The 10,138-nt window shown below is 55.4% G+C and overlaps 4 protein-coding genes across 4 annotated transcripts in view; 2 read left to right on the top strand and 2 right to left on the bottom strand.

Annotated features, from left to right (window-relative positions):
- LBHD1 (LBH domain containing 1) overlaps positions 1-3,355 on the bottom strand; it is a 5,707-nt gene extending 2,352 nt beyond the window's left edge. The window contains exons 1-5 of the mRNA XM_045297198.1: positions 3,200-3,355; positions 2,986-3,142; positions 2,137-2,292; positions 490-675; positions 174-341 (exon numbers count right to left, since the gene is read on the bottom strand). Coding sequence (XP_045153133.1) covers positions 174-341; positions 490-675; positions 2,137-2,292; positions 2,986-3,142; positions 3,200-3,355 — 823 coding nt within the window. The remainder of the gene's footprint in view (positions 1-173; positions 342-489; positions 676-2,136; positions 2,293-2,985; positions 3,143-3,199) is intronic.
- CSKMT (citrate synthase lysine methyltransferase) lies at positions 52-1,170 on the top strand. The gene is made up of 2 exons (XM_045297266.1): positions 52-346; positions 492-1,170. Exons 1-2 carry the CDS (start codon positions 286-288, stop codon positions 1,148-1,150), a joined length of 720 nt encoding a protein of 239 aa, XP_045153201.1. The 5' UTR covers positions 52-285; the 3' UTR covers positions 1,151-1,170.
- Positions 3,356-4,850: 1,495 nt separating the features above from the next.
- LOC101638724 (ubiquinol-cytochrome-c reductase complex assembly factor 3) lies at positions 4,851-6,012 on the top strand. Its single transcript, XM_004713621.2, has 2 exons — positions 4,851-5,038; positions 5,132-6,012. Exons 1-2 carry the CDS (start codon positions 4,919-4,921, stop codon positions 5,285-5,287), a joined length of 276 nt encoding a protein of 91 aa, XP_004713678.1. The 5' UTR covers positions 4,851-4,918; the 3' UTR covers positions 5,288-6,012.
- A 1,862-nt stretch (positions 6,013-7,874) lies between these two features.
- Positions 7,875-10,138, bottom strand: part of UBXN1 (UBX domain protein 1) — a 3,529-nt gene continuing 1,265 nt past the window's right edge. Inside the window, exons 2-9 of the mRNA XM_045297197.1 lie at positions 10,057-10,132; positions 9,854-9,960; positions 9,696-9,762; positions 9,276-9,467; positions 9,125-9,176; positions 8,895-9,002; positions 8,190-8,382; positions 7,875-8,019 (exon numbers count right to left, since the gene is read on the bottom strand). Coding sequence (XP_045153132.1) covers positions 7,970-8,019; positions 8,190-8,382; positions 8,895-9,002; positions 9,125-9,176; positions 9,276-9,467; positions 9,696-9,762; positions 9,854-9,960; positions 10,057-10,132 — 845 coding nt within the window. The 3' untranslated portion in view covers positions 7,875-7,969. The remainder of the gene's footprint in view (positions 8,020-8,189; positions 8,383-8,894; positions 9,003-9,124; positions 9,177-9,275; positions 9,468-9,695; positions 9,763-9,853; positions 9,961-10,056; positions 10,133-10,138) is intronic.

Below are 10,138 nucleotides of genomic sequence, written 5' to 3'. Positions count from 1 at the left end.
CTATCCTCAGACGCCGGGACAAGGCCCCGGGCGGGCAGGCCGGGAACGAGGCTCCTCTCCGGGCTGCTCACTGCGTCTTCTTTGGTTTCAGGGTTCTGAACGCCGCCTCGAGCGGGAGCTGCTCGGCCCCCCCATGTCTCGCCGTTGCTATCAATAAAGACTTCGAGCCGTACTCGATCGGTGTCGGCGTTCCTTTTTTCCGAGGCCGCAGTCCGCGTTCTTGGGGGTCCGGGGATTTGCAGGCCGCACCCCCTTTGTGTCTCCGAAGGGCGCTGGGAACTGGGAATGGCGCTCGGCCGCCTGCTCCACCCGGTGACCTTGGCGGCTGGGCGGCGCCGCGCCTCGGGTAGGGAGGGCACCCAGTGGGGAGGGCAAGGTGTGGGCTGCTCGTGACCCCGGAGTCTAGTCTCTTAAGGCCCTCGGGCGGAATATGCACCGTTTGCGTAGCTAGGAGCATTTGGGTGACGGGTCACCCCCACCCGTGTCCACAGGCTCCTTGGCTGGAAGCTGTCTGGCTGACCGCCGCCTCTGGGATCGGCTCCACGCCCAGGTGCGTCCGGGCAGTGCCGCCACCTTCGACTGGTTCTTCGGATACGAAGAAGCGCAGGGCCTGCTCCTGCCTCTGCTGCAGCAGGGACGGGCTGGCCAGCCGCCGCCACGGGTACTGGACGTGGGCTGCGGGACTTCCAGCCTGTGTACGGGTCTCTACACTAAGTGCCCACACCCCGTGGATGTCCTCGGAGTGGACTTCTCTCCGGTGGCTGTGGCCCACATGAACGGTCTCCTAGAAAATTGTCAAGGTCAACCCCCGCTGTGCCCGGCACATCCGGCGTCCAGCCTCCGCTTCAGGCAGGCAGACGCCCAGAACCTGGGACCAGCGGCTCCCTCAGGCTCCTTCCAACTGGTGCTGGACAAGGGCACCTGGGATGCCGTTGCCCGGGGTGGACTCCCTGGAGCCAATCGGCTGTTGTCTGAGTGCCTGAGGGTCCTGAGCCCTCGGGGGACCCTCATTCAGTTCTCTGATGAGGATCCTGACGTGCGCCTACCCTGTTTGGAACAAGGGTCCCCAAGCTGTGCCGTGACTGTACAGGAGCTAGGCCCTCTCAGGGGCCTCACTTACTTTGCATACTTGGTTCAAAGCTCTCATTAAAGCGCTATGATTAGTCTTCTGCTGAGGGTTACACTGAGCTTTGTTTTTGTGACATGGCTGGCGAGTGACTGATTCCTGGCTTCTGTTACAGAGCCGGAAAGGGAGTTGCCCCTCTCTATGCCAAGACGCCCCTACAGGAGGTTGCTGCCGAGAATCAGGTGAACCCAGCAAGCCATAGGGGCGGGAGGGCATGCTAACATTCAAGCCAGGAAGGGGTGGTACACCTAGGTGTGCCTACACCTGGATTGGCCCATCTAGGCCAGGTGAATTTCAGCCAATGGGGCCAACCAGTGTCTTCAACCACGCCTCCCAGCGGAGGCCCTGAAAGGGCAGGATCTGGAGCCCACCGCGTTTCTCATTTTCGTCTCTAGAGCTGCTTCCTGGCAGACAATGCGGTGATCTCTGGACTTGGATCACAAACCAGGCTTCAGTGAATTCTTTCTCTTGCGAAGCCAAGGACGGAGGTATTTCTCCCACGAGCGATAGAACACTTCCATATTGACTCCCTGGATGCAGGTGTTCCTAACTTCCTGTTTCATTTACTCTTCTACAGAGTGATGTTGGGGGGATTACAATGCTATGTACCAGGCACAAGGTGAATGAAAAATAGGCAACTGGATTATTCTTGGCTCTTGACCAACTGAAGCTTCTAAAAGGAGAGGGGATAACTAGCATGTACAGCCATAAGGACCCCTTGTCCTGCAGGGTGGAACTGCCCCTGCGGGTATCCAAGACAACTCTAGGGGAGCAGAAAGCTTGGGCTTGGTGGTTTCAAACTCCCAACCTTGAGGTTAGGGGCCCAATGTGCCACCATAAGGACTCCATCCAAATCCCTGTGCTCATCCACTTGTATGGCCCAACCTCTAAACGTCACCCCTCCCACCACCACCAGAGACCCTCATCTGTCAAAAGGGAACATTGTGAGGTGATGGGTAGGGGTGTTCAAAGATTCCAATGAAGTGCTTTTGAGAGAAGACAGCACTTACCATCAAAGCCACTGGGAGGCAAGGGATAAGAAAAGTCCCCCAAACTTCTGCAGACACCAGAGCCTTCCTGATGACCTTCCTGCTCCTGCCCCCAGCCGAATCCTGGGTTAAGCGTTTTTAGGGGCGACCTGGGCTCCAGTGGGTTCCAAGCCCACCCTGGGAGGGAGGGGTGTTAAAGAGTTCAGTAAATGAAAAATGCTCCTGAGGTTTTAAAGAGGTTATAAAGTGATTGTGTTTGTTTTTTAAGAGTGATACAGGGATGATAACAAGCCTTGGGTTTTCTCAGAGATTCCCCTTACCGGGTTGTTCAGAGAACTAGGCAAGTGCAACAGGGGGAAGTCTGGGAAGTAGTGACATTGGGTGTAATCCCCCGCCCCACCAGCTAACGACACGATATTTTTAAAAGAATTAAAAACCATGAATGGCCTCCGTCCTGGTGCCAACATGCCCTCTAATTTTGCCCACTACCTTGACTTTTTCTTTCCAGTGTTTAGGTCTAATCTCCAGTATGTTTACTGAGCCCCTGCTGCGTGCCTCACTGCCATCCAGTTGGTCTGTCTCATAGATGACTAGCGGACAGGGTAGAGCTATCCCCTTGAGTTTCTGAAACGAAGTCTTGATAGGAGTAGACAGCCTCATCTCTCTCTTGTGGAGCAGCTGGTGGGCTTGAACCACTGGCCTTGCGGTTAGCAGGTCTATGCATAACCCACTATGCTACCAGAGCTCCACTGGTGTGTCTAACACTGCTAAATGCAGGGACAGTAACTTTTCCTGCTTGGTCTGCCCAGAATTGCTCTGCCCAAAACACCCAGGTCATAATAGCCCCACTAAAGCAGCCGCCTCCCTCACCTGGCTCTTCGTTTTGGTCCTGGAAGAAGGCTTCAGCGTCTTCTTCACCATCATCTAGTAGCAGTAGCTCCTGGGACCAGTGGAGCTCCCCACTCTCTTCGCTCACCTCGGAGGCTTCGACCGCAATGGAGGGCAGGTGGGGCTTTTGAGACTCAACCTGAACAGGCACAGCAGGAGCTTGGGCAAAGTGGGTGGAGGGTGATGAAATACTAACCTGAACGTCTTGGTGACCTTCAACCTCTGTCATCTCCTCTTCACTGTCCTTCCTGGGGTGGTTAGTCAGCCTGGGATCCTCTAGATTCCTGGGAGGTCCTGAGTTATCGCTGGGCCAAGGCCCATCTTGCTCACAGCAACCTGGCACTAGGGCCATGGTAGTGAAGTGACTCTTACCGATGCAGGGGAGGTCAGCTCTGAGTAGCGTACCCCTGCCCCATGTACCCTACAGGCTCCTTTAATCTTCTTTGGAGCCTGGCCCCTTAATCACGTCTGAGGATAGGGTGAAGACGTGCTAGGAGATTACACCTGTGCTCGTGGAGGGACAATACCCAGGAGGTGGGACAGGAGATTTATTTTTACACTCATTTCCTAGACCAAAAAGGACACATAAGAATTCTCGTGAGTGAAAAGTTTTGATCGTGAAATTAGAATATCCTGACTCCTTAGCTTCTTGGGTCTCCCAAGTTGGCATGTTTGCTTTGATTGTGCTTTAAGGAGAAATAACAAGCTGTTTCTATTTGGTTTAAAAGCTTTATAAAGGTAGTTATCTTAAAACGATGAGACATATTTACTTTGACCCATTTTTGGACGCAGAAACCGAAGCTTAGAGAGGGGACTTGCCCAGAGTCATAAGGCGTTATCTTCTCCAAACAAAATTTCTGGTTTTTTTCCAAACAAAATTTGATAGATGGCATGTCATCCATTTAAAAATCAAAAGAAATGAAGCTTTCATGCTTTCAACATTAAAAACTACAACAAGACACCATGGGGGGAAACATAACGTATTTGAAACGGAAAAAAAAAAAGTAGAGAGGTGAGTTTTCCCCTCTGTAGGCTTTGGTGGCACGGTGGTTAAAGCGGCTCAGCTGCTAACAGAAAGCTGTAACCTGCCAGGCGCTCCCAGGAAAAAAGATGTGGCAGTATTGTTTCAGTAAATATTTGCAGCCTTTGACACCCAATAAGACATACTCTACCCTTTGGGGTCGTTAAGAGTTGGAATCGATGACATCATAATAATTTATGAATTATGAAGGGTTCATGAGGGAGGGGGCTAGAAAGCAAATGTTTTGAGAACGATGATGGCAACAAATGTACAAATGTGCTTGACACAATGGATAAATGGATTGTGATAAGAATTGTATGAGCCCCCAATAAAATGATTTTTTTTAAAAGTTGGAATCGACTGGAGGGTGTGGGGTTTTCTCTGCTTCCATCCAAGAGTTGAAGCGATTGAGGAAAACCCGGACAGGGAGTGGAGACGTTGAGGCTTGTCAGTGGACTGACGTGTGCAAATATCCGATGATAGTTCTGTCCAGAAAACGCCCAGCTTACGGCGGGAAGCGACAGAGCACAGTCTGCTGCGGACATTTCGATGGGAGAGCCAAACACTTTCTCTCTGAAGACAAAGCTTCAGATTGTTCGGCTAGGCGCTCTAGGTTCCAAACGTTTGGCGAGTCAGGCCCTCTCTGGCCCGCCCCTTCTCTATGGTGCCCCATACGGGCCGCTCTAGCCTGCTCCCCTTCTCTATGGTGCCCCGTACGGGCCGCTCTAGCTTGCGCCCCTTCTCTATGGTGTCCCCTATAGGCCGCTCTAGCCTGCGCCCCTTCTCTATGGTGCCCCCTACGGGCCGCTCTAGCCTGCACGGCAGCGAGACGATGACTACCCTTCTAGGCTGCGGGAGGAGCGGGAGCACGCCTCGCTGATCCCGCAGGCCACTATGGAGGTCCTGCGCAAAGGGCTGGCCGTGGGCGCTCTCCTGGGCGTGGGGGCTGGGGTGGGCGCCGCGCTCTTTGCCCTCGTGGCCCCGGGCGAGCAGAAGACACAAGCGATACTCAAGGTGAGAGCAAGTGGGAGTCCGGAAGTGGGGCAGGCGGGCGGAGAGCGCCGGGTGCGGGCATCGGGACTGCACACCTCGCCGCTGTGTCCATAGGAGCTCCCGGAGCAGGACCCGCGGCGCAGGGCCGAGGCCGCCAGGACCAAGGAGCTGCTGCTGGCCACGCTGCAGCAGGCAGCGGCCACCCAGGAGAACGTGGCCTGGAGGAAGAACTGGATGGAAGACGGCGGCGGCAGCAGGAGGTCGGCCTGAGCCCGGCCTGGCCCCGGGGACGCTGGTGCCTGCGCTTTGGGCCACCGTGGAGGGGTGTGGTGGCCAGGGCCTGAGCCCCCCCGAAGTCACTACATTCGCATTCGGGGGCCCGGCAGGGAGTGCGGACCCGGGGTGCTGCGCCCGGGCCGCTCCGGGGCCCCGGGAACTGCCATCCAGCGAGCTTGCCCTCGGCCCTGCACTGCCTGCACGTCCATTTCCGTCGCCAGGACGGGATGGAAGCCGGGTTCGGAGGCGACGAAACCCAAACCAGTAAATCACCTTCACTCATCGACAGAATGCGGCTTGGTCTCGAAATGCCTAGGTAGCATGGGGGTCGGTGCTTTTTGGGAAAGTGGCATTACGGTCTCTGGGTGCGGCTGAAGCCCAATGGGCGTGGACCTGCTTTTCAAGCCGCCAGGTAGTCCAGCTGCCTCCGTCTGCAAGGCAAGTTACCCAGGGGCCTTCTTGAAAACCGAGGATCTGGAAAACGGTTGTATCGGGGAGACCTCTGGGTTCCTCCAGCCCTAGAAGAGGTTTCCAAAGGGGCATCGAGCTCTTGTACCACGATGCCCTCTGGCATTTGACCTCTGGTTAAACTAAGTTGACTTAGCCAGGCAGTAGTGAGGATGTTTTTTGTTATTTTTTACCCCCTGCAAGCTATAAAACTAAGTTGGGGGTTTATTATTGTAAAAGTTAACTTGAAAATAAAAGTAGTAAAAAATAAATCTCGTGTTTGGCACAAAGCCATTATAGGTAGGGTGGGGGGGGTTTGTTTCTTTTGGTTTTCTTAGTTGTCATGTTAAAGTTTCCAGTCTGTGACTCCTTAGGGCCTGTTACAGCCGACACTGAGTGACTAGATGAAGCAGTGACATCCACAGCACCACGCCCAAGCCAACCAACCCACAACACTCTTGTGGTTATCTTATAACTTGTGATTCTAAGCAAGCTTTCAGTGGGGAACGGGCTGTTTTTATTAAACCAAGACTTCGAGTGAAAATGCTAAACCACGCTGGACAGCCCTGAGATTTAAATCCACCTTTGAGCCCTGGTGCTGTTCCCAGTCACTGGATGGAGCTAGAAGCCATCTAACTTGTGGGTGGTCTTTGGGAGAGGGTGCCTGGGGCCAGGCAAGGAATCCCAGAGGAGAGGTCAGCTCCTGAGGGCTGAGTGAGTGAGGGCTGGATGGAGGAGCGGAAGCCACATACACTGTGTGTGGTCTTTTCTTGAGCTAGGAGTCAGACACAGGGAGTCTGAGGACCAAGTGATAGGCAACAAGGAGAGGCTACCCCCGAGGAATGTGGTGACCAGGCACTGGACCTGAAAGTCAGAGGCTTCCCAGGTGTGTGGGCTCCACCTGTTATCATCGCTCTGGGCAGGTGTCCTGACCTAAAATGGGAGACCTGTGCCTACACTTACATGCGTGCCTTTCTGTCTTTGTGAAGACATGCATGGAGGCTTAAGGAGGAAAAGTCAGAAACATCCATTATTTTCATTTCATTTTCCCATGGATTTCTTAAAAGTCCCCTTGGATAAAGCACAGGGTACTGTGCTGCCGTTGGTAACAGGAAAGGACAGTGTGGTTGTGATGTGTTTAACGGTCATCTCGCAGCAGAAGAGGCACACTGGCAAAAATCACCCTGATGTCCCCCCTCGCCATCGCCATCTGTGGGGACGGCCACAATGAAAAGAAAATCCCATCTGAGGTACAACACTTGATCTCTCCCCACCTGAAACATCAGCATGTAGAAAATCAGACACAGGGGGATTAGTCCAAAGACCTAATGCACCGTGCCCGTCTCACTGCCTTGAGACCAGAGTGAGATGGGGCTGGGCTACCAGTGCTGAGAGTGGAAGGAAACCAAAGTCAAAGATGAGGTGTCCTGGTCTGAACAGAGACTGGTGAAAGCTCGGGGTGATGGTCTCTAGTCACCCTTTAACCCTCTAAGCTGCCACCTCAGACCCACTCCAGGCTGTAAAGTGACCGAGGGACACACTCCCTGCATCTACCAACCACATGGGGTCAGAGGGTGCTATGTGTCCGGGATAAACCTCAGCAGGCAGGTGGGAAGTGCTGGGGAAGGAGTAGAAATGGTACTCAGGAAATAAGTAGGAAAGGGGCTATTTCACTGGAGGAACTGCAATTCATGTCACAAACCAAAAAGTGTGTGAATTGACTGGAAACCCAGTTCACTTTCAGTCTAATCACAACAAAAAAATGTTTTTTAAATCCCCTTTTACTAGCGAGTACCTATTGGGTGCTTGGCACTGTGCGAAGGCACCTTTTACCAGCATTAGTTAACCCTCGAACAATGCTAAGGAACCAAAAGACTAGATTGAAAGCAGTCCAGGTGCATAGCTAGTTAAGTGATTGAACCAGAATTTTCAAGTTATGCACTGCCTCCTACTCATAGCAGCAAAGGGTACCAGCCAGTGTGCTCCCCCACCCTCCAGCACCTCCACCTCCCCAAGGATAAAGCCCAGATGCACTGAAGGATCCTTCCCAAGGCCATCCCTTTGACTGGCTCCTTGGCCTCCGCCTTCACGGTTTGCCTCTTCCTCCCCGCCACTCAGGACAGAGGGAAGCATATGCAGCAATCAGAGCGTCTGTTTATTAGGAAGAGGGTGTCAGTGCTTTATCAAACATGAAGAGGTCAGAGGGGTGGGTGGTGGGACAAAGTCTCCTCAACTGGGACATTTTTTGGCCACAATGAGGACGGCAGAAGGCACAAGTCCTAAAAGATGGAAAGAAACAGGCTTGAGTCACAAGCATATTTGCTCTTTGTCCCTACACTTCCTGGCCAAACACCATCTCCAAAGTTCCTTTACCTGAAGTCCCTGACTTGCCCTGGCCGCCCCAGTCCGCCCCAAGCCTGCGGTGCTCTGCGGACCCCACGTGCCCTACCCAGGTCCTGGAGAGGGCGCTCCATGTCGGCTTCGGAGAAGGCCCTCCGGGGGAAGCCGCTGAGCAACTGCACAGGGTCCTGGTCCCCTCCAGGCTCCTCCCCCCGATGGAGCTCCACGTACAGCCTCACCGCAGCCAGCTGTTCCCTGGCACGAAACGTCTGGGTCAGCGAGGTCCCGTCGGGCAGTCTGACCTAGAGAATCCAGAAGCAGTGCAGTACTGTAGCGGTCCAAACTGAGTGAGGGGCCCCAAGGATGGGGGAACGGAGCGAAAGCAGCCCCCTCCTTCCTGGAGAGCGTGGACCCAGTGTTGTTCTAATTTATAGCACCGAAGGGACACCCACGCATGTTCTGCCTTGCTACAAGTTGAAGAAAGTAAGACTCCACGTTCCCAGAGAAAGATGGCAAGATCACCGAAAAGTCTCGGGACAGAGGCATTAGCCCAGCATAACCGTGTGCTCCAAATGAAAACACAAAACAAAACACATTATGAACAAGTCCGAGGGGAACTGCTGAGTAAGAGGGATGGATTTCAGCAAGACTGGAGGAAGTGAAATCCGATCTCGGGCCTCGAGTGGAAGAGGTAGGATTTCAAAAGTCATTTACAAAGAAGAGAGAGGTCTGGCGAAGAGGCCCTCACTGGGAAAAGGCACCTGACAGACCAGGGAAGGAGTCCCAGGGATCAGCAGGGAAGCGGGCTCAGTACCTGGATGCGACACTGGTCATACTCCCGCTTGGCGGGAGGCTCCTGGCTGGGGGAAGAGGGAACAGGCCCCGGCTCTGTGGCAGGCTGAGAGGCCACCGCACCGCCATACTAGAGGACAAAGCCAAACACTTCATCAGGCACTCACTCACGCTCCAAGAAGCGCATCCCGCACAAGCCCACCCTGCGGGCCTTTGAAAGCCGGCGGCGCAGAGAAGGCAATCCTCCCTCACCTTCTGGGCGCGCTCGGCTTTATCCCGCTCAATCTTTTCGCGAACCCTTTGCCTGCATGGCGGAAAGGGAAGAAAGGTCAGCCGTTGGCAAGGCGGATCTGGAGTCCTCGCAGCTGGCCAGCCCGCTCGTCATCCCCGTGACCTGGCCGACCTGGCCGCCAGCTCTTCGGCCTTCTCCCGCCTCCGCTCCTCCGCGGCCCGGCGCATCTCGTCTTCCTGCAGCCGCTGCCGGGCGGCCGACAACTCCTGGCCCTGCCTCCGGCGCTGCCGTTCCCGTTCCAACGCCTCGCGCTCCTCCCTCTCTCCACGCTCCCGCTGCTTCTGGGCCATCAGCTCCAGCATCCTGGGTGGACAGCAAGGGGCGCGTTCAGGGCGCGGAGACGGCGGGCGGGCAGGTGGACTTTCTAACAAGGGCCTTGGGAGAACGCAGGCTGGGAACGGCCCCAAGGCAGGGGAGCGGAGAAAGGAAGAGGGCGGTGAGACGAGGCCAAGGGGCGTGCTCCAGGGGCGTGCTCAGAGGCGCGGTGGGCCCTGCCCGCCCCCAGGAGTGCAGGCCCGGTCCCGACTGTACCTCTTGGTCTGCTCCTGCCTCTCCTCTTCACTCAGGCCCGGCTTCTCTTCCGCAGTGGACCCCGGTCCTACAAAGAAGGCACCTGGGTATCATGACCCCTGCGGATTCTCCCGGGGCCCTCCCGAGGGCTCAATGGCCACACGCCCTCGAGTCTGGACCTTCAGGGCCACTGGGCTCCGAAGAGCTGGGTTCCGCGCCCAGGACGTGTCCCAGGGGAGGCACTAGAGGCTCGTCCACATCGGGGTCCTCCTCGTGCTCCATCAGCCTGGCAGGAAAAGTCAAGGATGATCACGCTGTGTTCCAAGGCCCCCCACCTCACCCTCAGGTGCCCCCCCGCCGGCCCCGCGGTCCGAGTACTCACCAGTCCATGGCAGCCTCGATGCCCTGGTTTCCCGTGAGGGTCAGCGCCTTCTCCCTGGGGGCGACAAACACCGTGACTGGCG

The sequence above is a fragment of the Echinops telfairi genome, unplaced genomic scaffold, assembly GCF_000313985.2.
Source record: "Echinops telfairi isolate 266 unplaced genomic scaffold, ASM31398v2 ScPeMD7_7417;HRSCAF=8455, whole genome shotgun sequence".
NCBI lineage: Eukaryota > Metazoa > Chordata > Mammalia > Afrosoricida > Tenrecidae > Echinops > Echinops telfairi.
This window is presented reverse-complemented; position numbering and strand designations above follow the sequence as displayed.